The following is a 26,015-nucleotide window of genomic DNA, read 5'->3' on the forward strand; positions in this document are numbered from 1 at the left end:
AAAATATCCTCATTATTTGATTACGGCAGATAAACAGATGGAGCATGGGCCTGAATTGTGTTCTTTGCCAGAACTGGGCAAACAGTTGTGATGTAGGATGAGGTTTTCCTCCTCAAGAGGTGAGTATGGTAGCACATTTGTTTTCCCCACATGAACAACCATCTGTTGAAGATGATGAACAGGTGAAGTACATAGGACCTCCATTGTTCTAGAACGTCAGATCTTCTTCCCCTGTATACGGGATCTACTTTTTCAGAAATGCATTTGAGACTAACCTATTTGCAGTGACACTCTGGCAAGGCAGAAAAGTGAGAACATCTCATTTTATTGATGAGGAAGAAGTTTCTACTTCACGAAAGAGGAATAACAACATTCCTGACACTGGCCAGCAAAGACATAGAGCTCACAGACCTTCACCTTCTTGCTGCCTCCCTGGTTTTGAGGGGAGCCAGATCAGAGGAGTATCTCCCTTCTCAGTGCAGGTACAGTGTGATGTTTTCCTCACTGAGATTTTACTTCCTGGCCCATTAGAGAGCAGGAGAACAGTAAGCTGGAGCTGAGGCGGGCACCCAGCAGAGCTTGAACGTGCAGGCTGTTTTCCTATCTGAAAAGGCAGCTTGCAGGCAGACATACAGACCTCCTTCCACTGCTGTATGGCAGTGCGGGATTCATCCTGGGCAGAGGTCGGGCCATGGCTTTTCTGTTGCTGCCTTCTCCTAGGTGTGCCTTCAGCAAAGGGCAGTTCTGCAGTGCTTTGGAGGGTCCAACCATTGAAGGCTATGTGGGGCTGCCATTCTGGGGCAGTGTGAGAAGTCTCTGTACAGTGAAGGAATGTGTCCCAGAGACTTCTCAGAAAACATCTGGCATAGTCTAGGTCTTAATCAACTCCAGAATGGAAAAAGCAGCACAAGTGAAATGTCTCTCAATGCCTATGAATACCTAAATTCAAGTCCAATTATAGAATGTGGAGGGGAAAAGTAAAGAGCACTTTTTTTCCCAGGCTCCAGAGCCAAGATCTGGGTGGTTCTGAAGTCATCCTACAAGGAAGAAAAGAAAAGGCTGAAGCTTACTGTGACCTAAATAAAACAAAAGAATTAGGTACTTGTGATCAAAGGGTTGAATGATGCATATACACATCTCCCTAAATAATAGAGTGGGTGGGGGAAATGACATGTCATTTTTCCTCTGAAATAAAGCAAATTACCTCATCTGAAAAGAGGAGTTAATCTGTTTTTATACAGTGAAGAATAATGCCACGTTATTTCTTCTAAAATTAGCAGCTGACAAGCTGAGACTTCAGTGCTCATAGCATCTGGCTTTCTGGCACCACCCTGTACTTACCACAATGAAGCTTTCCTTTATCAGTTTTATAAGGTTTGGTGGGGAATAGCCATTACCACAAAGGCCTACATCCACTGAGCTCCAGAACAGCAGTAGGTCTAAGGTACCTCAGAGTTTCTTTCTTTCTAGAGAAGCAATGTGCAGAAAACCCGATACTGACATTTCAAAAAAGCTGCAGATCTTTGAACGGACTCAAAGTCCTCTTTCGGTGGCTTAATAGTACAGGAAAGATCCTTCTATCCAGCTGTACCCTTCATTAGTTGTCTTCCAAACCAGAAGCAAGTGTGTGACAATCTCATCCTAAAATTCCACATTTTGACATTTCCAGTGTCCAAGGCAGGCAGCAAAAGAGTGAATTCTGAAAGCTGAAGTCAGATTAATCTAAGTAAATAAGGAGTTTCTTTTTTTCTTTTCTCAAACTCTAAGGCTTCAGGTACTGAATAACTGAGCACATAACCATAGTAATGGCTGAACAATTTATCTTGAAAAGATAATGGCTATATTTTATCACATGAATGCATAGAAACAGTGTAGAGACTTCTCCTCCAAACGCTCTCCCGAGGAATTTCCCTCTGTTTGCTGTTCGTGTTTAGAGTGACAGTATGAAGGGCACAGCATACATAAAGAGGCTTGGGAGATTGAAAATCTGAGAAGTCATTTCCATCAGACCTGGGAGACCAAAATCACAGAGCTTATTTACCCCCTAGAGAGTTTCCAATGAAATACCATTTCAATGGAATAACCAAACTTTCCTGACTCTCCTTTACTGATGCAGGGCCACATTCATGTCCAAGTTACGTGCAGAGAATTCTCTAGCAGCAGATTGGAAAGGAAATACAAGTTAAACTTTCTCTCCCCCACACATCTGAGGGAAGTGATCGGGTGATATTTTCTCTGTGTTTAAATACTAAAATTTCACTTCTGTTGATGTTTTTTCCTTGACTCATGACACAAGAGAATATGAAAGATAATAAATCCAGTCACCAAAACCACTTATCACCATTTGACCTTTCCAATCACAGGTTTGGCCTAGGCAGTTTAAAGTCCATCATTTTTTATGTTTGCATTTATCTTCTTTCATACAAGTGAGGAACAAGAGCTTCCTCTGTTGGGAGAACCAAGAAAAGCCACATTGGTCTCTGTCCTTGCTGTCCTGACTGCCAGGCTCCACAGCAGCACACTGTTGGTTTGGGTTTTTTTACCTTGAAAGGGTAGGAGGTTGTCCTCTTGTCTACCCAAGAAAAGGATTTTGTAATACTTGAAGAGCGCCTTGGAGAAAAGCAAGAAAAACTTACTGGAAGAAGGTACTTCCTCAAGAGAGGAAGTCCAGAAAGGCATGTCAGCTAATGAGTGCTGGAGTTGCAGGCCTGAGAGAGGTAAACACATCAAAGCCATGTCTTCAACCCCCCTGTATCCATAGGCTCTTGCACTGGATAAAGGCCCTGTGTCAGGGAGGAAAGGCATCCTCTCCCTTATCTAGCAATGACTCCATGATAACGCCCCAGGGTTGAGCCCCTACTGGTCTCAAGCCAGGAAGGCAAGGCCTCAGGGGCAAACCCCATCTTCTCGAAGCTTCAGCAGCCCTCGGAGAGACGAGCAGAGATGAGCTGGATTGAACTAGGAAGGCTTCTGAGGCAGCCTCTCCCTCTGAGAAGGCAAAACTGTCAGGACATGCTGCTCAAGAAGCAGCATCCAAGCTACAGGGTTGACTATGCTTGAAGGCACGCTTTCAGACAACAGATGACTAGGGTAAACTTGTGGTCTGGGAAAGTAGAATCTGAGAATTTAGCTCAGCAGTTTTCATTTCTGGTTTCTTAAAGGCAGACCTGGTAACCCAGTTGCAGAAAAAAAGCTGACGATGTTTATCACTATCTTCCCTGACAGTAACTTATATTTAGACAGATTTACTTGCACACCTTTTGCAACCTACTTGAATCTTCTTCTGTATGGAGCCTGGTGAAGTTCTACACTATCTGCTGCAGAAAAGCACCCAATTGTTGAACTTTTCTTGATCCTTCATTGTTAACAGCAAAAATTAGTCAAGACTGTCTTCAGTTTTTCTTCTTCTACCTGCTTTGTAATAGTGTGTAAATTACATCAGGCTAATGTACAGTTTTACACTCAGTTTAAACGGTTTCAACTGAGCTGCAATCAGTGATGTGCAGTACAACACTGGCAAGTGCAAAGTCTAAGGAACAGATAGATCAGCACTCCCTTACTAACTACTCCATGTATTTACTTACCAACAGGAAAGCCAAACAGCTAACAGCTCCATGAGTACAGATAACATATCTGTCAGCAGAGAGAAAGCAGGACTGTCCGCATCAAAGTATGTAAGCCACCTTTTTCAGCACACAGAGCTAAACTGTAACTTCTCCTAAGATTCACCTACTGGAGGGGGACACAATTATACTGACCAAATATCTGAGGGCAACTTTCCATCACGGCCTTTTTACAAAGCACGGAATGAATAACTTCCTTGAGAAAGCAAGAAAAATGGAATAAAGCACTATTTTAATTATATTCATAATGATTTATTTGAAAATATGTTCTCATTATACTGTTATCTAAGCACAACCCATTGTAAGGCAGAAGCAGTCTGGTTCCAGCTGAATTTAAAGTCATTATTATAATTATTCTCACCAGAACAGCCATTCATCACATAAACAATACCTGGCTTGCAGAAAATACGTGCTAAGTAGCTATATTATGATTTACTATTATTTTTCTTACATTCTTTAACTCTTACTTACTTTCTATGAAAATGTTTTTTGAAAAAAAGAAAAATAATCTTACCTTCAGATTGATGTGTGGCAAGAGGTGTCTGTGTCTCCTTGGAGTATGATACCACCTCCCGAGGTAAGAAATCAACCTGGGTAATCTTTGACACCCCTAGTTTGTGCAGTCTGCGTCTAAGATGGAATACATGACATCAAAAGGTTAGTCATGTTAAATGTAAATCAGCAGCAAGAACAAGAGTGCTTACTTTTATGAACAGGATAAAAAAAAATACTTCAGTGTTTGCTAAGTTGAAACACAATACACTACGCATGAGAAGTACCTAATTGCAGTGAAGAAAATTAACCTGGGAACCATTTGCCATAATAAAGTACAGTTACTCAACCTCTAGATCACGCTGCTGAGAGGGACTGTAAATGGGAGAGAGAAATGACTTGGTTGTGCCCCTTGTAACATGCAAAAAAATTCTCTTTCATACCATCATTACTACAATGTTCTGCCTGCTCAAAAGAGTTAATCCTCAGCCTGAGATACACAAAAGTGGAAAGGGCACAGTGGGTGTAAACCAGGTTGGATTAGGATTGTCAGATGATCACCTGAGAGCAATAATAGACCCTTTAATTGACAAGGTGGGTAATTTCCATAAAGAAGGAGAGTCTCCCTTCCACAGGAGTCATTAGTAATGGAATTGATGTAGGTTTATGATTAGTAGAGCCCTAATGCAAGGGTTGGAGGCGAGCTCCAAGACACAGCTGGAACAGGGCAAGTATAGCCTTCTTTTTCTACTACTTCCCTAACTTTAAATAAATGATATGAAATAAATCAGTAAAGCCAACTAACTGTAAGTGGGTAAGGGGAAAAAGAAGAGAGACAGCTGAATGTGATCATGAAGACTTTTAGTCATACACAGTTCACTCAACGGGGGGGGAGGGGGGGAGAAATTTATTTCCTGAATATTATTTGACTGTCTGTAGGGAGGGAAAAATAAACAAATGCTTACGTGCATTTGTTTGCTTACTACAAATGTTGTCTGATTGCTTACTACAAATGTTGTCTGATTCCAATGTTTTAGTGGAAAAAATGCCAACTTTCAGCAAAGGAAAGAATATGCATATCATAAACAAATCAACTAAATAAGTCCAGTTGCCTAGATCAACAAGTGCAAGCACGCTTATATGTTTATGGGAAATAAATTCATGGACATGATGTTTCTGAACTGCTATGTCATTAGAGAGAGCAATTTGGAAAAGCAGAAAATTCATACACATTATCCACATCCTCTCTGTTTTCCAGATTGTCAGAAGAACAGAGGTCAAAGGTTTTTTAATCTAATTCATTTACAGTGATTTAGGTATTCAATTAAGACTGATCTGAATGGAAATGAGAGTCTCAAAAGGAAATTGTCATCATTGGATGACACCTACTGAACTCTTCAGCTGGTTAATGCTACATCAGCTATATATTTTTCTAATCTATCTTACTGGCTGAATTGTTATTAAGCTGAATGCAATTAGATTCAGCAGGTAATAAGTATGAATCAGCCGTATCACGTAACAAACCACTAGAGCAGAAATAGTTGTTACAGCTCTGAGTCTTTCTTCTTTTCAAAGAGGAAAACTTAACAAGTCTCCCTCCTTACAACCATCTGTGACTTTGCCAATATGAACAAAAGCTACGATTGTCTGAAAATCCTACGTGGGGGCAGAAAAACTTCTACAGCTTGTGATATACTTCAGCTAACAAAAGTTTTAGTAGCATTACATTTTTGTAGCTGCTTTAACTGAGGGTTTGTGTGAATTCAAGCTTTAATAAATATCCTACCCCCCCCAGCAAAATCTCATGTGCTTTTCCCTCCTTCAGCACCACATGTGAAATCTCTGTTGCCAACTTGGTCAGTTAGACTTTCCTACGTAACCAGTCCTCCACTGCCCCAGGCTACTGGTTCCATTTACTGAGATTCTTAAGCCTTCTGCGTTGAAAATGCTTCTTGACTGTGGTCTTGGTTAAGTATAATCTCTAATTAATTACATGTCTAATCTGGGCCTAATTAGAATCTCACCTAATTCTAACAACCGTTTCACATGAGGTCACTCCATATCTCCTCAACTGCCTAAGGATGGGGAACATTGGTCCTAATGGAGAGCTGGATTTAACCGCTAGTTGGGTTAGCCTCTTTGTAGACTGCTAACCAAGAAGTGAGCTACATCCCAGAGCACTGTGTTGACAGAATGTGTGGAATTTTTCACCTAAAACATTTCTAGTTCGGGAATTGCTGATGCCTGTACAAATGTCTAGTGTTGCCCATATCCTGGTAATTACTGGTGAAGACAGAGAGGTCTCTCCATCTGAAGGAATGTGGCCTCTTAGTTCTTTTTTGCCCGTTAAGTAATCTGTAATGGTTCTTGCATAACTAGAAGTTGGCCTAGCCCTTGGTCCCAAGCACTTAGGGACAACTGGAGCATCCTTTCAGTATCTGGACGCTACCAAATATAGACTGTAAAGTTCTAGCCTCCAGTTCTTTTTAGGGCAGCACTAAACTGTCTATTGCTTTCCCATCCCCATTTTTCATCTAAGGTGCTCATAATTCTTATCATTTACAGTTTGCTGACTATTCATCTTAGAGAACACATAAGCTTTGAAGGATTCCTTTCAAAACTGCCTATGGGATGTCAGTAGGAGGACAGTAACTAAAGTCCATGCATTAAAATTGATTCCTCTGTCTGTAGGAGCCAGAAGAAAGATCTATCTGCTAGAAGTGTTGAACTACACACGTTTGCATGCTGACTGCAGGATTTCTTTTGCATTGGTATTTTTTAAATCCAGTCTCATGACACCAGAGGAAAGTCTGGTTCTCTCTCTAATTCTGCCTCGGTTTTGAAGACAGTTTTCTTTCAAAAGGGGCAGGATTTTTCTGTTACGGAGTATACCTGTAGATTTACTCTTTGGGATAGAGTTAATTTTTTTATACCAGCTACTAGGAAGAAAATTAACTCTATGCCAGCTGAAACCCCGACAACTAGCAAAAGCATAAGATGCTTGCCTGGAGGCTCAGACAGGCAAGGCCGTAAGTTCATAGGTAGAACAATTTCTTCAACATATAGATTTGGTTTTCCTATGACTCAAGTTCTGAAGAACTTGAGGGACAGCTACTTACCCTTTTTAGAGAAAGTTTATCCTAAGTATCTCTGCAGCTAGGCATTTCTAAATTATTTAAATTAACTAATTTTTTCAGATGCTTTGGGTAGAGAAGTTCCATCCCAAACTAGAAAATACTAATTTTAGCTCTAGTACAATTTAAAAAAATGCTTGACTGGCCTGAACTCAACTAAGATGGCAATTACTCTTGGACTATGATCATATTTAAGTGCACAATTATAAGCACATATACAGCTCCTAAGGAAAAAGGGGAAATTGTTACTGCATGTGGAAACAGCATAACTATGGCAAAGGCAGGAAGGAGGGGAAAAAGTACCTTGCAAATGATTCAGAATGAGAAGTCTGAATCAACAGGTACAAACAAGACCAATGTAACTGTACATGCACATTAAAGTGCCACAATAATAACTTTTCATCTGTAATGAAATAGTTATTTGTATTGTGCTTCAGGCAACAGAAACAGCAGCTTATCTTTTCACGAGCTTCTTTAAATAGTTGTTTTTTTCCACAAAGATGGCTTTGCTGAAGCTTGTTATTGGTGAAACTAAAAAAAGGAAACTTAAATTACGGTCTTTTTTGAGTCAACAAAGCAAATGAAAATCACGTAAAACCAGCTCAACCGGGAAGCATTTTCAACACAATTCTTGCAAAGAAATGATAAACAAATAACAAAAAGAGCTGACATATACCCAAGTTCAGAGTCAGACTGGAGCTGCAGCACTGAGGGGTCTGTGTCCCATTGCAAGGTCCTAGGGCAGTAATCAGCCGTGCAGCACAAAGGGTGGGGGGGAAGAAGAACACACAGAATTAACTGAAAGGATGAACAAAAACCCATCTCATTAGTTACATGCTCTATGTAGTACATTCAACCTCCAAGTGCAAGGGACAGCCACAGTATGTCAAACAAGGTTTGTATGTTAAACTGTGACGAGGCAGGCAACTTATTAAAATTACGTATTATTGGTAAACAAAGGGAAGAAGCTGGGTTTCCCTTCAGGTATTGGTTAATGAAACTTTTTTTTTCTTTTTCTGGAAGATTTCTAACTCTTTAACTATGGTTGATGCATTCACAATAATCTGTAAAATCTGCAGGCACAATTTATTGTAATCATGTTTTTATGATAAGGTGGACTGAGCACTAGCCATGAACTCCACTGAAGAGTCTAGCCCTTCGCACACTCCTGAGACTGACAGTAAGCCATCCTGTAAAACAGTGCTCTGGGCACGAACATCACATAGTGCGTATGCCAACAAATGGCACACTGACACCAGCTCTGGCGTATCCTGGGGGCACCTGGGACAAATAAACAAATTCTTCTTCTTTTCCTCTAGATAAAATTTCTGGGAAAGAGGGGAAGGATACATCTGGGGAAATCAGATCTATGACAGTCTCTTAATGGACTGCTGTCATATGGGACTGTCACCAAATGTACGAATGCTCCAGGGTGTGGTCTGAAGTGAAGACATTGTTCCTTGCATTGCAGTGCAACTTGCCATGCTACCATCTCTAAAAGACTTTGCAAACACTCACAGAGCCTTTCTGCAGTCCTGTGAAATACTTACAATCCCCCAATTTAGAAATACAAAAATTGACATATTGAGGCCAACATTTTCAAAAGTGCCCACTCATTCCCTGGCTCTTGATTTTACTTTATTTTTCCTCCCTCGGGAAGCCACATCTCATATGCAAGAAAACTGCCAGAAACCATGACAGAATCAGGAATACGTGTTTGGCTCCTGAGCACCTTTTCCTGTAGTATGAACACTAGATTATGCATTGCTCTCACTAGCAGAGGCTAAAGCAAAGGAAAGCACTCCTTCACTAAAGCAAGCAAGTCATGCAGACACACTGGATAATGACAGTCCTGAAAATTAAAAACTCCCCTCATTTCTTCTGAATACAAATTCTGAGGATACAAAGAACATAATATTACCAGGTTCAGCCACAACCAGCTATATAACCAGCCATGCTCAATTTACACAAGCCTTTCTGCAACAATAGCAACCTCTGCCAACGAATCACTTATATAAACTAACAAGTTATTGAATTAGGTTAGAAATAGGTCTCTTAAAGCCATATAATTGTGCTACCTCCTGCACTTAGTAAACTCACCCATTCTATTACCAATGTTAACTCACTCTCTGGAGAGACGGACAAGGGCATGTGCTGCACTCTGTCGTGTCAGAGTGAAAGAGAATCAACCTCAACACCCTGTATGTACAAAAAGAATGAAGAATTGTAATGCGAAAGTGCTTTCCCATGCAACATAAGGGCATTTATTCCCCTCAACTCCTTATGATCCATAGTGATGTGTATTGGCATGAAAGACTTTACAGTGATAGAGAAAGACTTCTCCAAAATGAAACTGTATTACAAAAGGGTCAGAGACAAAACAATACAGTAATAAAGAACAGATTTTCTCCTTGTAACTTGACTGTAGCTCAAGTACAGTGGAAAGGGAAGTAGACATAAGGATCTGAATGCCTGATGCAAGGCAAAGGCATCAGTGACTAATGCATTACAGATACTCCATTAGAAATGTTCTCTGTGTGAAAATGACTCCTGTAATGTCACCAAGGTCAGTAGCATATATTAGGACATGCCATGTAAATGCCAGTTTCTACTCTTATAGCTGCCTAGGGCCTACTTAAACATGCATATCCAGGTTTTCCAAACACTTAAAAGAAAACATACATAACTCATTTCAGATCCCCTCCCCCCATCCACTTTCAAACCTACAAAATTTCCCAAGGGATAAAGACTATTCTATCAGAAAGAACTCCATTATCATCTGATTAAAACAAGAGCTTGCAACAGGTCTCTAAAGAGATATAGCCTCTACACTCCACCTCTAAGAATCCAGACCAAGTTACAAGGGAGGGCACATTTACCTCGTACTCAGCTGAATGCCTAAACAAAATAAATTTAGAGATCTCACACACTCAAAACAGCACTCAAATCCCCAAAATATGAGAATAGCAACACCTATGGTTTGGGCCATCATTTGTTACATGCAGACCACACATGTAGCGGAGACATGTCCTTCCCTTAAGTACTTCATGATCTGGATTCTGACATAGCGACTTCACCGTTCTTGACATTGACATGTACTTTTGATAGCAATTCTCCTTGACTCCTGATTACACCTGTTTTCAACAGTTTTAGTGCATCTGCAAAACGTTTCCTAGATTTGTGCTCCAAATGGTAATTGTTCACTCTGCATCACTGTGTTACCACTTGCAAAGGCTTGAAAAATAGATAAGGAAGCAATCATCTGCTGTGTTGTCCTCTCAAACTTGGCTGAGCAACGTTATCGCAGAAAACGAGGCTGCAGGTAGCAGATCTTCAGGTTTCAAGTCTCTTGCTCTAGGAGACACAGAACGCGAGTGGTCACACTCACATAGCTGAGGCTGGAGAGCACAGGGAGTGACTAGATGTTTCAAGGAACAACATTCATTTGTCCTTTGCCTCTTCCTGGCACCTGATGAATGTCTGCAGATCAAAATGAAAGTGAGTGAACAGTAAAGATGTAATCTGGACTGCAATTTAGCCATTTTCCATGGCAATAACATTGAAAAATAAATAAATAAATTCTTCGAGGATTAGCAACCCAAAGATGGTGTTGGATAGCCTGTGCTGTCATCCAGACTAGGAAATTAAAGCTAATCTGTTTGTGATGACCAGACATAGCGTATGACATTCCTTGATTGTTTGGATGAGCATCACCATTATGCTTGTTCTCCTGTGGACAGTTCTCAGTGGGGATTGTGAAATGTCATTGGAGCTCAGTGAAAAAGGAGTGCCAATCTTTTTCAAATCTACTGCATGAGTTCTCTCTCCATGAAGAAAAGGATTAGGTGCTGTTCCTCTTTTTTCTTTCTTCTTCATAAAAGAAAACTGAAATTAGCTTTGGGACTTCCAGTCACCCAAAGACAGGGGCAGAAGGAGTAACATTACAGACCCCAAAGCCAAGTGCATGGCCCAGGAGAACTGCTTGACTGGTAGGTCAGCACTCAGGCAGAGGTGCTCCCATGCTGGACCCCTTCAGAAAGCACAAGTTGGTCAATGTCCCCCTAAATGGATTCAGTGGATTTTGGCGCAGATCTATGTAGAAGAGATACAAAACATTTTACCTTAACATTTTTATGGGGAAAAGAGATGAGCCTTAGACCAAGCAGGGAAGAGTAGTGCTCCCTTGCACTTTCCAGTCCTTCCACAAACCTCCTGCAGACCATCTGAGCTGAGCCTCCTTCTGCAAGTGCACACGGCATGGGAAGGTCCCTGGAAACTCACCGAGCATGAGCAGCACAGTCAGGACTAAGCCAGATCAGCCCGTTCCCACCACCCAGACAGCACAGACACTACTTTAGTCAGAACTACCCAACATTGTTTCAAAGCTGGTTGCTATATAAGTCTCCCACATAGTGAGAAACAATAGCCCTGCTATCAATCTTCCTTTTACATGTTCAGTGCACAACGGCTGCCCTTGGCTGATTGTAGGATAAAAAGCTGTAACTATTATGAAATAACAGAACGGTCTAAAGCAACATGAAGGGAATGAGGGCTTTTAGATTTTGCACTAAGTAGAGAAGGTACAAGTGTTATTACCTCTCTTTAAACTGATCTGCTTTCACTCTCTTCCTTTAGATAGGCATATTTCAATATTCTCTATTTGCTCTGTATTATGATCTCAACAATCTATTTTTTTTCTTGAATTTAGGACAGTATTAATGCTGGTGCTGTTTCAGCTCTTAGTACTGAAAAAGTACCAGCTGATTTTGATACAATGCATCTTCTTTCTCCCTACAGTCAGCAGGGGAATAAGCTGCAGAAAGAAACCAAGGGGAGGAAGAGACCCAGATGTCATACATTTATTAAAGGATTGGATGGTAAAGCAATTTGTTACATTTTCCTATCCTGAATACATGTCCAAAGCATTAGGGAGATATTCAGAGCACAGTTTTACGACAACAGAGACTATTGCAAAATTTAAGGTGGGAGGTGAAAGGAATTTGAAGAGAAGCATTCCCTTTTCTGTATTATTATTACCATGGAAAATCAGGCACTCTGCCATCTGTGGAACCTTACTTCCAGAAGATTTTATTCTGATTGCATAATGTCAATTATGTAGATTAAAAATGTGGAAAAGACTAAAATAAATAAACTAAAAATAAAATATTTGAACTCTCTTAGAAAGTTCCCAACCTCCAAATGCATTAATTAAGCATGGAGTCTGTCATCTAAAACCATCTGGAATCCATGAGAACTTCTCAGCTGATTTAAACAACTTTGGGTCTGGCCTCAGTGATAGTATATGAAACACGTAGGGCATCAGTGCCAATACACATACTTATTAAATCACCATCATAAAATGATATTTAATATCCAGAAGCACGGTCAGATTGCAGTACAACTTGGCTCTGGTAGGTGCCCCAATCCAACACTTTTCATTCAACCAGTGTGCAACGTGATGGCAGCTTAGTTCTGACTCTGCTTCCCTGAAGCTAAAATCAAATCCTCCCTCATCTGTTGCTGATGCTGCAGAACATGTGTTCTGCATGACTTCTCTTCTCCCCCGACTCTCCCTTCCCAGGTCAAGAGAAACCAGGCCTGAAAATCCATGCTTTTGAAAAAGGCTACTCACAGAAATAACAGCAAACCCTACTTTCCCAAGGGGCCTCTTGCAGGGTAGAATTCTCTTTGCCGCATTGCAAATCACACCTTCAAAGAACGACTAGAGGAAAGCAAACACCATATTGTGGCATCTCCTGTCACCAAGAGCTGTTGTGCTTTTCAGACCAGGAGAAAACTGCACTGACAGTGTACCGAGTCCCACGGTATCTGCTGAACTGAGATACCCATATGTGTCCCTAAGGAAGCACCATTAGGCCTGACAGGTTCCAAACCCAGCATCTTCCCTTGCAGCAACAGCAACATCCTAAAATGACCCTTTGTGTGGGAAATAGCTATGCCCTCCTAACCCTAAAATACAAAAGAGTGTGCCATGACTCCACAGATTAAGCTGTGCTGAGGTTTTCAGAGGTCAAAGGACAATCCTATTAAGCAGAGCATAGGTTCTTACTAAACTGAGAGACAAGAATTGAAGGAGAAACTCGCCCACAACATATGAAATGGAGTCATCCACAGCATATGAAGTCTCATAGCACCTTTGCTTACCAGAGTAAAGCTTCTAAAATTCTATGAATATTAGGAAGAAGTGACTTGGGAGGGTGAGTAAAGAAGATGGAGCCAGACTGTTCTTAGTGGTGCCCAGTGACAGGACAAGAGCCATGGACACAAACTGCGAACAGGAAATTCCACTTAAACAGAAGAAAAAACTTCTTTACTGTGAGAGTGGTCAAACACTGGAACAGGTTGGCCAGGGAGCTTGTGGAGTCTCCATCCTTTCAGAGACTCAAAACCCAACTGGGCACAGACTGAGCAACCTGCTCCAGGTTACCCTGCTCTGAGCAGGGGGGGGGTCAACTAGATGATCTCCAGAGGTGCCTTCCCACCTCAGCCACTCGGTTGTGTGATTCTGTGCTCTCCCTTTCACCTCCCGGCTAGCATGCGATGAAGAGCCACGGGGCTATCTGCATTGACAGGACAGCTATTTGACAGATGAAAGCCTGCAAGGTTCAGTCTGTTTCTTGCTTTCTTTTATTCTAACTTCAAATGCAACTAGCAAAAGAAGTGAATTAGGAAAAAAAGAGCAAACCAAAAAGCCCAAAATTGCAAAGAATAACAGGATTCTTGTTTTTTACTTCAATGCAAAGAGGAGCCTCATGCTTAAAATGCAGGCCTGGATTGCAATTTCCAAAAGATTCGGAATTGCTTACATTAAGAACTGTGCACCTGCACATGGATGATATAGTGAAAAACAGGTTCCACCCAACTCATATATTCTTAAAAATACTGGATGCAACAACTGCGAGATATGAGAACTATTTTAGAATCGTCAGTAGAATACAACGCTTAAGATGCATTTGAATGCTTTTTTTCAATACGATAAGAAATATTGTCACCAAATTACAATCCAGTATTATCTGCAATTTCAATATGTAATCTATCATGTATCTAGACTTCTTTTTTTTGAAGGTCTGAATATTGCCAGAATGAATTTAAGGCTGCATAATTACCTAACTATAAAATTTTAAAGAGTTCTACCTACTTTGTTGTGTCAGTTTCTCCAAAGCTCCTACTTTACTGTTGATTAATTAGAAAATCTGAACTAAGGAACTGTTGGTGAGAAATTACTGCAGATGTTTAAAAACATATATGTGTATAGATAAGCTGTTTGTTTTTATTCCTTTCATTCTAGATTTTTATAATCTTAATTTTCTCCACTATAATTTCCACTTCCTGGTATTTTTCGTACATTTAAAGTGTGTCTCCAAAACAAAATTCATCACGAAAAAGAAGATTCAGAGCTACTACTCAGAGATGGAAAAGTACCACTTGCCTCAATTGATGCTTTGCATTTAAGCCACTATTCTGCTGCCATCTGTGCTCTGTTTTGCAGATCTGTTCCACTTTGAAAGGATTGGCAAAAAGAAAATACCTTCCTTGTGCTACTTGTTTTCTGAAGCACATTATAAGCAAGATGGTTATCAGCAGTTAGGGAAGATTTGTGCCTCTCAACAAGATGCTCACTTATGCTTGTAGAGTAGTACGCTCTGACACCACCACAGGTTATTGTGTTCAGAGCTGGGCTGCTAATCATAAAATAAAATGCCGTAATATATTCAGCGAACAAGGAGTTTGGCACCACTGTTGGAGCACAGCCAGATCCTTGCGTTTGCATTTACACTTCCAAGCAGGCTAACACCTCTGACTTCCAGTCTTCTCCAATAAAAAGAGCAACTATGACCTCCCTGAGCACAAAGCACTATCTTTCAGCTGCCTGGCAACCATAACAGCCCCTCTCAGAAGAGCATGAGTTTAAAATACTCTTTTTTTTTTTTTAAGGTATATTTATAAAAAGTCATGGACAAATAATATTTAAAACACATGTACATTTCAAAATTATTTTTAAATCAAGGCTATGCTGTTGAATGTATTTAATAATTTTTGAAATCCACTTGACTTAAATCAGAACGAACAATTCTGGCATGCCTTTAATTGTAGGACATATCACAGGACCAACACCTTGTTGATTCCCATTTCACAGAATTCCAGTAATTAAATCAGCAGTTAAATTCATCCAATCTGCTGAACTTATTTGCTATATTTAAAATTTGTCCTTTGATTCAGGTCTACATTACAGAATATAGTCTCCTGGCAATGTAACGAACCTTGTCATTCTCACAATTTATATGCTATAGCTACAGAAATCTTAGTCTGCAAATTTATGCTGGTTTGCCAGGAGGGTGACTGTAAGCAGCAGGCTGGATCTGCGAGGACAGAAGGTCAAATAGTTAGAAGCTTCTGCTGAGCCTATGAAGCGACAGAGATTTACTGTAAGTGCTGGATAGCATGAACGGTCATTTTGAAAGTGCAGTAATAAAGAACACGTTCAGGAGGGGGAAGGCACAAGTTGTTTTGTTCTTGTAGCAAACCCTGAAAATTCTTTTTTAAACCAATATTTTCATCTTGGTTTTTAGACCAAGAGTAAGTCTATGCGACAAAATAGAACTGAAATGATCACAAATGTAAAGAAAGAACTTGGCGGGAGAAGTTTTACACGTATCGGATCCTGCAGAAGGTTTAAAGGAACCGCAGTACTCATGTTAGGACACTTTGATCCAGAGTCCATGGATATGCATATAAGGAAAGTTTTCTCATAAACTTCAAGAGGCTTTGGATACAACGACATGAAAGACAAAGTTACATTTATTAGTCAAATCTAGAAAAGACAATCCATAGCCTTTCAGAGGAGTCAGAGGTAACACGAAGGCTGGAACCTACAATTTTTAGGGCTGGTATTATTCAGCTGAAGAAGAAGGTGAAAAATTTCAGTAAATTTTCACTACTGCTTCAGCGCTAAAATCCAGTAGCTACTAGCTGGAAGAAGAGTTGCTGTTTCCCTTCCTCTATACAATTTATTTTGTGCTAGAAACAGCAAAATCATTCCAGAAGGGGATGAGATTTTTGCTACGACTAGGTTGAAACAAGAGCTCACTGTATGAGAGTTATCAAAAATTTTTCACATCAACAGTGAAAATGTCAAAAGTTTTCATGACCCAATTATCTGACCTTTAATAGACCAGCTCAGAAATTATATTCTGGTTTTGAATTATTAAAGTACTAAAGTTTAGTAAAACTAAGATTTCTGAATCAAAATCAGTTTTAAATGGAAACCAAAATGTTCTGCTTATGAAAAATTTAATATGGGATGCTTAGGCTGTTTCAAAACTCCTTGAAAAAAGAAAAAAAATTATCTGGAGATTTACCAGTATCTTTCCAGTGGCAGCAATTCCCATTTTACAGATTTGAAGAAAATTCCTAAAAAATGAGTTACTGAAATAGCTACTCAGAGCCTCTTTTTATTTTTCCCGATTAAACACAAAATTGTGAATGGGGATTTTCTGAGGGGCTTTTTAATAGGCTAGTGAAGGAGAAAACATCTACATGCACAAACTGTACCACTTTAACGATGTTAAACAATTTAACATAGGAGGTGATCTCACACAATTTAATTAAATCAAGATGAAATTCTGTGCAAGAGAACTGTTTAAGCCGAGCTGGCCTTAGCAAGTAAGTTGTTCTGTTTTAAGAGGATTAGTGTTTTAGTCCCTAAAATCATCTGATTGTCTGACTAAATATATGCATGATATGCCTGGAAATAACTACAGAGAAGTAACTACAGCTGGGTTGATAACCTAAATGGTTAAGTGGGGCTTTATACATTAATATTATTTTCTTCTGGATGCAGCTGGGGCTCAGGTTTCCAAGGCATTTTATGAAGCACCCTGGGAATGGCAATCTTTCCTTCTCCTTTAATTTATAGCATGGAGATGCTTGCTAATGAGAAAAATAATCAAAGATCTGGAGGACTGAACTCTATCCATCCTTTAGGAATGAAAGCATGAAAATCCTTAATGATGCCACAGGCTCACATGCTAAAAGGATTGCAGATGATTCTAATTAATACGGACCATTCTGACTTTGTAACTGGCACGCACTAAAAAACACTCCCTACTTTCTAGGTCAGATATACAGACACTTGAAAGCAACTGCCAAATATCAGTCCCTAAGGTGTCTGCTTATGTTTATAGGCTAAAAAAAAAATTGGCAGGGAGAGGCTTCAGATATCTAGGGCTAAATATACATCGAATATAAAGGAGGATTGTGGTTCTTCTTGTGCAGGGACAAAAGAAGGGAAAAGACTGCAGGAAACCTGCCTTCCTCCAGCCTCGTATACTAACCTCTGCAGGGCAAGCCATGATGTGTGCAAGCAGCTCAACACAGCCACTCATACTGAGCAGCCCACGCTCGTGGAAAGAGGACCGGCCAGCCCTGTTATGGGGTCCTGTAAATGGGCTGGGGGGGCAAAGTGTGAGAGATTTGCAGCATCACTTTAAAAAGCAGCAGAGTTCCTAGGGCAAAGACAGCTGAGACAGCCAGGGTCCCCCGGGGCAAACGGAGGAGGCTGACACTGTCACTCCTTCACAGATGCCAGCACGATTCAGGTCAAGAAGGCTTAAGACACAATTTGGCCCCTAACACTGTTGGAAACTGTAAGATAAAACACTTGTGCCAAGAGATTCTCACAATGGTGTCATGGTAAATTATACAGGAAAAAATTTAGCGGCTGGGCTGTGTAATTCTGCCTTACCATGTAATGGCAAACATCCCATACCACGCCCAAAGCCACCAAAACGGAGTGGCAACGCCAGCATCCCACAGGTTATCCCGTTTGCCTGTAGGCACCAAGCAAACGTTTCTCTTGACTCTCCACTGTGAAAGATTCATGTCTGCACTACACAACGGTCTCTAGGGTTACAATCCTTCTTTTTCTGAATAAAACACCATTCAAGCAAAGGTCGCCATAAAGTAGTTATTTTCCCTCGGTCTTTCCTGTAGCTCCCTCATAGTCTTTACATTGTTCTGTGCTTCCCTTTGGCTCAGCCCATTTATGAAATATGTATGCCACTAAAACAGCCATTTAAAAGCCATTTTGTACATATGAACTGATCTTAAAAAAAACCACCATAAAAAAAAAATCTGCTACTGATAACCGTTACGGCTGCTGCTCCTGAGGCAATACAACACAGGCCCACTTGTACTGGTTGCAACTGAAGAAGGATCCCTATCATTTGTGAATGTGGTAACATAATGAAATGCTGGTAATGCCAAGCTGAGCGGCAATGATGAAACAGTATCATTGCACAGAACCTGTCAAATGCATTTACTTAATGATAAAGCAGCTAAGCCCTAGGCGATACAGTTATGTTAGCAGTGGTTTTAGCAGATCTTTCAGAAAAATGGTTTTGTTAATGTCTATGAGAGATGTTTTCTATAGCTAAAGAGAAGATAGGAAATACGCTGCATGGACTGTAGAAGATGACCTACTACAATAATCCAACCTTCCCATATAAATGAAATAGGTACCAGGATCCATCTTCTTTTGCCTTCTTTATCTGTCTAATTAAACAGCAAAGCAGACATTTAAAAGGGAGAATGGTATTCTGATACCCTTTCTTCAGCTTGTCAATATGTTCTATTACTGTACTAGGTAAGGAACGGTTAAAAATAAAACAGTGAAAATAAAAACTGAGTTGCCAAGTCTGATTTTTCAGGCAAAAAGCCTAAAAAGCACAGAACCTAAAGACTTTGGTGACATTTAGATACACTCATGAGAGATCAGCTGTGCTGGTTTTGCCTGGGATAGAGTTAATTTTCTTCCTAGTAGCTAGTATGGGGCTATGTTTTGGATTTGTGCTGGAAACAGTGTTGATAACACAGGGATGTTTTTGTTACTGCTGAGCAGGGCTTACACAGAGTCAAGGCCTTTTCTGCTTCTCACCCCACCCCATCAGAGAGTAGGGTGGGGGGTGCACAAGAAGTTGGGAGGGGACACAGCTGGGACAGCTGACCCCAACTGACCAAAGGGATATTCCATACCATGTGACGTCATGCTCAGCACATAAAGCTGGGGGAAGAAGAAGGAGGTGGGGGGGGGATGTTCGGAGTGATGGTGTTTGTCTTCCCAAGTAACCGTTACGCGTGATGGAGCCCTGCTTTCCTGGAGATGGCTGAACACCTGCCTGCCCATGGGAAGGAGTGAATGGATTCCTTGTTTTGCTTTGCTTGCATGTGCGGCTTTTGCTTTACCTATTAAACTGCCTTTATCTCAACCCATGAGTTTTCTCACTTTTACTCTTCTGGTTCTCTCCCCCATCCCACCGGGGGTGAGTGAGCGAGCGGCTGTATGGGGCTTAGTTGCCGGCTGGGGTTAAACCACAGCATCAGCAAACAAAATCTTTGTGATTTTAAATATTATGTGGTAAGAACACACTTAACTAGAGATGCCTTTTCTTTTTTTTAAACTTGGCTGACAGTGAGCAAGATTAAATACAAAACTGTAAAAGGGTAAATACAATAATGACATGCTCTGACTCACTCGGTGCCCAGATGCTCTTTCCGTTTGATTGTATATCTGAGAAGCAAGAAATGTTTGTGTTTGAGAGTCAGACATGAAGCAATGCAGGATTAGCACAAGTCTTGTGTTTGTGTTTAGATATTGCATTATAAAGCAGAACACCTAATAACTATACAAAACTGAGTAAATAATATGCTGCAGAGAAAAAGGACTGGAATTACATCTGTTTCTCCCTGCACCAGGCCAATACAAACTGAGGGTGGACATTAACACAGTGAAAGAAAACATATCCTAGTGTATTTCTTTTTATACCCAAATGGCTCGAAGTGGCCATGGTAGATGGAAGCAACTCAGAATCATGTCTGATGAAAACATATATGAATGCAGACTAATATTGTCAGCAAACTTCAAAATAGAATGAGAGAGAAGAAGACATACTCTTGACTCTCTATCAGAAAGGACATCCAACCTAATGTGACAGCTGCTACTATGTTCTCTGGAGTACAACTGGGAACACATTCAGAGGTCACAGTAACTGCAAGATGAACTGACATAGTGGACAAAAAATTATGCCAACAGTCAAAGCCGAAGGTGATATTGCTCCTCAGAGAAAAGTCCTCCAGCATTACAGACAGCTGTTCTATTTCTAGGATTGCTCATGTACTGTATTTTATCTAGAAATAAAAAAACTGTAGTGATGATGAGGTCATCAGGATTCCAGAGTGGTCTAACTTCTATGGCATATTACTGCTACAAAAATGGCATATTACTGCTACAAAACCTCTTTGAGAAATCCTATTTCCCTTTATTTTTTCTTTTCTTTGCTACCTAATGCTATGCTTAAACTCATTCTCAGTGGAACTTTCATTAAATATTTACAGTTTCATCTAAATAAGGACTAACCCTGCTTTACTGCAAGTAAACTTCACACACTGACGGAAGCTAACCAATTTCAGTGCATCAAACACACCTCAAAACTGTGATATCAATGGAACGACAACATAATTCAGGTAAGAACCATTTAAACTAAGCATTATGTAGTGCCCCAATCCAAGTAAGAACAATAATTATAGTATGAGTAGCTGTAGCCAGACAAACCCACCAAAACCAATGGACTGTGAGAGAACAGTACAAAATAATCCACCTTGCATTATTTCACAGCAGATAAACCACCACATTGAAGTAACCATCCTCTGAAAGAAACTATCAGAAGATGAAGAATGCTTCCTATCATCTTTGTCTTTATGGGAGCCCACAAAATAATCAGGTATCTAAACGTATGGGCAGCAAAATATACAAGTTAGAAAGTAAAAGAGCACATATGAAGCTGTTGCAGAGAGAAAGGCAACCATTAACCTTTACACATCCAATACAGCTGAGCCTGGTGCAGTTTACTGAGCAGATGGAAGGTGGGAAACCTTATACGCAGCCTAATGGGATTCTCATCTTCCAGATCCCATGAGAAAATGCACAGAGGGAAGTGCTGCATGCATGGGACTTCACTGCACGCACGCACACACAACCCAGCTCAACAATAAATGGGATGCTACTGTGCAAACCTACTGTTGTAGAGTAATGAAGCTAGCTGGGAACATATAGGAGCAGTGATACAGGGAAAAAATGGGCCACACAGATAAATCACACCTTGGTCGACAAATGCAACTCCTCCAAGCGTGCAATACGTCAGGGTGAACACACAGACACCCTGCAGGTAATACAAGAATATATACCAATGCAGGCTAGTATTAGCACATGAGAGCTACCCAGCCACAGGAGCACATCCTTCCAGCACAGCTATATTTCTGCTATCTTATGTTGAGCCAGCATGCAAAGCGTGGACTGACCCTAGTGCTCTGGCTCTACCTGTGACAGGACACTGGGGCTTCTCCCAAGAGCTGGCTCAGCCCACAAGACCTGGTGTTGCACTGCCTGGCTCTGAAGCACTGTACAAGGTCTGTCCTTGTGTGCTCTCCCAGACGACACAAACAAGCTGTTCGTGGGTGTGCGTGGTGAGAAGATGAGATTTATGAATGTCTAAGGTATGTTGAGTAGTAAAACATGCATCCCCATGGGCACTGTTTCATGACAGTTGTACTATGATAGCTAGCATCCTCTCTGGCACGCTAAGGTAGCAAAAGTTCAGAGTATCTGCTAGGGAGGGCTGAGATGCATATAGTTATCGTGAAGAAGCTCCACATTGATAGTCTCGAAGAGGCAAATCTGTGTTTCACACCATGTTACAGCACACAAGCTCTCGGCAAATGCCTTTAACTCACCCCCTTTAACTCAAAGGCAAATGCCTTTAACTCAAATCTAGTTAGCTGAAATCTACATTTCAGTTCTGCATGTCTGTATACGCTGACCAGCAGCAACAGGACACTGGGCATCAGTGTCGCTAAACAAAATACTTATCCTGAAAGAGTCAAACATACTCTATTCCAAGGAGAATCTTCATGGGATCCCACAACACTGTCTTGTGGAAAATGAGTCATGTCTGAATACATCATAACAGAAAGCCCTGTGAACCAATAACCCATCTATCTAGAGACAGGTATCTGTTCAGGGTGTGATGTCATTTTCCCATCCTATCTGTGTAGCACAAGCAACACTGCCATCAGAAAAGTGAAGCGGGGCATGCAAAGCAATGTGGAGACAGGCAAGTTGCTCTCTGTGCAACAACAGGGCTCTAATGAATTGTTCCGAGCAGACTGATAACTAAGAGCAGCATGTACCCAACCTATTTCTTAAGTGCACAGTTACGGTAAAATCTTCCAGAATCTGCCTACCCAGAACTGATCCCCAAGAACCACCAAAAAAAAAGTTGGTTCTCCTGTCCAACTGAAAGCATTCAAAGAAAACTGTCAGTAGTTTCTAGCACCGTTATTCATCTAACATCTGCTCATTCTTATTGTTGCTGTCATGGCTCAGGGAGAAGCTGGAACGCTCCCGAAACCTAGTGTTGTCCCTAGTGAAAAGGCTATGGCAAATAGCAACGTGGTGCTAAAGGTCAAGCAGCAAAAAAACCCCATAAAAACCTGGGCTGCACAGGACAGAAATGGTTCCATAATTTAGTGCTATTACACAGTCTGTCCCACACCTTCTCCTAATAAGCTTAATGGCATCAGGGAAAAGACAACGTTGCTCTAGCTATTGTGCTGGAGATAATGGACAATGGTCCTGCAGGATAGCAGCACTACAAGTCTATAGATCGTATGGCAGAAGGGACCATTGTGACCATGCAGCTTTTCTTCCTGTGCAACAAAAAAGCTGTACGACTTTTCTGAATGAATTATTGTTTGACCTATTATCTGCCTGTTGGGCAGGCACATTATCCTGAATGAGAAATGTCCAGTGATAGAAGATCCAACAGAGTCTTTAGGTAAATTGCTTTAGTGAGTAATTTGTCTCACCATTAAAATTTTACAAAGTTTTTCTGGTTTTATATTTGTCCAGCTTCAATGCCAAACAATTTGCTGCTCTTACACATTTTCTGCTGGAGCCCTTTTGCTCCCCATATGACTATTACACTTGGTGAGCAAGTTACCAGTTAGTTTTCATCTTGCAAAGTAAGGTAGAGTGAGGGCTGTGGTTCCAGGATAACACCTACTTAACACTGTCCAAACTCTCTCCAATTTATCAGTTGTCCTTCCTGAAAAGTGGATGTCAGAAACCTGGATTTCTGGCTAAACTACGTTCATTGTTCTGTAAGAAATCACAGGTGCTTGCCAATCAAAACATACCCCAGATACCCGGCGATATTAAGACCGATATATTAAGTCTGACAACTACCAAAAGTGCCAACAACTCACAGAAGTATGAACGCAACCTAGCTCTGCACCAGAAACTGCTGCCTCAAATGGGAGCATACAAAGATCTCTTGCTTTCTTCAAAGCTTTCAACAGGGCCTCCCTCCTGCAGTGAACCAAAATCTGTGACTTCACCGCATTTTCTTTTAGTATCCGTATCTTCCTCTGGAGAAAACTTCAGCAATGAATAATCAGACTGCATGCAGGATTTCTGCCAGCCTGTGCGAGCTCATTATTTCTGCAGCAGTGTTAGTAGCAACAACAACAGACGAGCTGCGATCTCCAAGATTGGGGCATTAGCAGCTTTGGAACTAATCTGCTCTCCTCTAATGCCTGTGCTCAGTCTACCGTTGTACAGCGAATTTGCAGCAGAATGGTGAAAAGGGGAAGATCTTACAAGCACGATGGCATGAGAGGGGATCTGGGGAAAGTGCCCTCTATCATAGAGAGCGAAATGGAAGGATACATTACAATGAAGCAGAGCAACTTTGCTTATACAGATAAATAGGCATTCATATATGCAGTAGTTAAAATAAGTCAAAAGTATGGTCTAGGCATCTCTCAGAGAGAAAACAGCTGAGGTGGTTTCACCCGGTTTACCCACTGTGATGACAGGTCTACCAATACCTTCCTCCAAGTTTGACTGCTCTATCACACATGCATGCTTGAGTGTACTCCTTCACATAACCACACACTGAGCACATCTACCTGCACCCAGTGACAAACTAATTGCCACCCAGTACTATTCCCCAGGGCCTGGACCAGACATCATCGAATTTCCATTACCACAAACCAATCGCTCCAGGCAAACACCCTCGGCCTTCCTGGCACACAACACAAGCCTTTCAATACCAGAGAGGACAGCAAGCAAACTGGTGGACCACAAACAAGGTCTTGGGATTCCCACTGAGTTCCTAGTATGGCCACAAGAAGCCAGAAAATGGATCCAAAATGAAAGGCCATAATGCAGTATGTCATGAGCTTTGAAGAAGAGGACAAACTCTGTTCTCCCCTGTAAGGACACGTGGTCATGCGCTTTCATTGCTTGCTGCTGACAGAGTCAAAGTGCTAGCATAGGTCACAGTAAAATAAATTCTTCCAAGGGCATTTCACTACCTTAATAGTAAAAAAGTTACACCATTAAGGTTCAGAAGAAAACCAGGAATTTAGATGTCTCCAGCCAGCATTGCCATAGCTTCATGTAGGACTGTGGGAAATAACTTTATCCTGAACGGCAGGTTATACTTTGCTTAGAAACAATTTTTGTTCTGCTCAAAGTACTTCGATTTGCTGAAGTCTACTGCATTTATTTATGAATGTAGCATTACACTATTTTCTGTGTTTTGAACAGCCATATATGACAGGCTAGGGCTTTTCTACTTAACAGCCTCCATTTCTTCTAGAGGGTAGACCTGGGAGAAGGGCTGAGCAGATTTCAGCAGCAGCTGTGCAACCTCCACACCACAACGGACGGTGTCCGCATCTAGCTGAAGTGGGACACAATATAATTTCAGCTTACAGAAGTGTGATTTTTCTAAGCAGAAGGCTGGTGTGGTATGAAATCTGGCGACCTGAAGCTCTGTGACGATAGTGCTGAAGTCTGTAGAGGTATGGTGACTACTCCTGACAACTGTTAACGGCAGAGAGCAATCACCGTGTTTTCAAGCAATGAGCAGAGTCTTGGCTCACAGATTTGGATGAGCTGGCAGCTCAGCTTTATGTTGAATTAGTTTGATACAAAAAGAACTATTAGGACCTGTGTTTTACATTTCTCAAAATATACGGTATAGTTGCTTGGACCTCTTCTTACTTGAACATATGCTCCTTTACCAGCAGCATCCTCCTTTCTTTTCTACTCCAGAGTAGGAATTATTTTGGGATTGGCACTTCATTTCCTATTTCAGCCGTACAAACAAAGATAAGGTTGCTCTTGTGCCCACCCCCTACACACACCCCACCATCCCTTTCCAACAAGAAGAGAGCTGCTTCCCTCCCATTCTGCACGGAACTCTTGATTCCGCAATTTCCAAGGCAGAATTGCCAGTGGGTCCCAGGGTGTTTCAGCCTGTTTCTGTACAAGCTCTTCCCTGCCACTGTCAGTGGCACACACTGCGACGAGCAGCCACACAAGAACCTGAGGCAGCCTGGCGTTACACCTGGGAGGACTTCAAAGGGGACTGGTTACGTGAACAAAGATAACTCACATGAGTAACAGGTTCTATCCCTGGGCACTTCCCTCTGTTTTTAGTGTATATCCACACAGAATTAACAGTTTTCTGTGGGCCATTTTAAAAGCGTAAATTCAGCTCTTGCTTCCAATATGAGGTGTGGGGCTCATAGCTTAAGATCCGCTTGCTGCATGCATTTATTTACCTCACATCTGAGACCAGTCTTACTGGATGGTAACACACAGTGGAAAATGCAGAAA

General features: G+C 41.1%; 1 protein-coding gene across 7 annotated transcripts in view; it reads right to left on the bottom strand.

The window, feature by feature from the left end:
* The window catches only part of DYNC1I1 (dynein, cytoplasmic 1, intermediate chain 1), a 180,401-nt gene that overhangs the window by 148,692 nt on the left and 5,694 nt on the right, over positions 1–26,015 (bottom strand). For 4 of the 7 annotated variants that reach the window (XM_009330501.1, XM_009330497.1, XM_009330496.1 and 1 more), the window contains exons 4-5: positions 7,926–7,985; positions 4,138–4,253 (exon numbers count right to left, since the gene is read on the bottom strand). In XM_009330501.1, coding sequence (XP_009328776.1) covers positions 4,138–4,253; positions 7,926–7,985 — 176 coding nt within the window. Of the gene's footprint in view, positions 1–4,137; positions 4,254–7,925; positions 7,986–17,330; positions 17,343–26,015 lie in introns of all 7 variants that reach the window. The other 3 variants (XM_009330499.1, XM_009330498.1, XM_009330500.1) reach the window with 2 other exon arrangements.

Source organism: Pygoscelis adeliae, unplaced genomic scaffold (genome assembly GCF_000699105.1).
Source record: "Pygoscelis adeliae isolate BGI_AS28 unplaced genomic scaffold, ASM69910v1 Scaffold27, whole genome shotgun sequence".
Taxonomy (NCBI): domain Eukaryota; kingdom Metazoa; phylum Chordata; class Aves; order Sphenisciformes; family Spheniscidae; genus Pygoscelis; species Pygoscelis adeliae.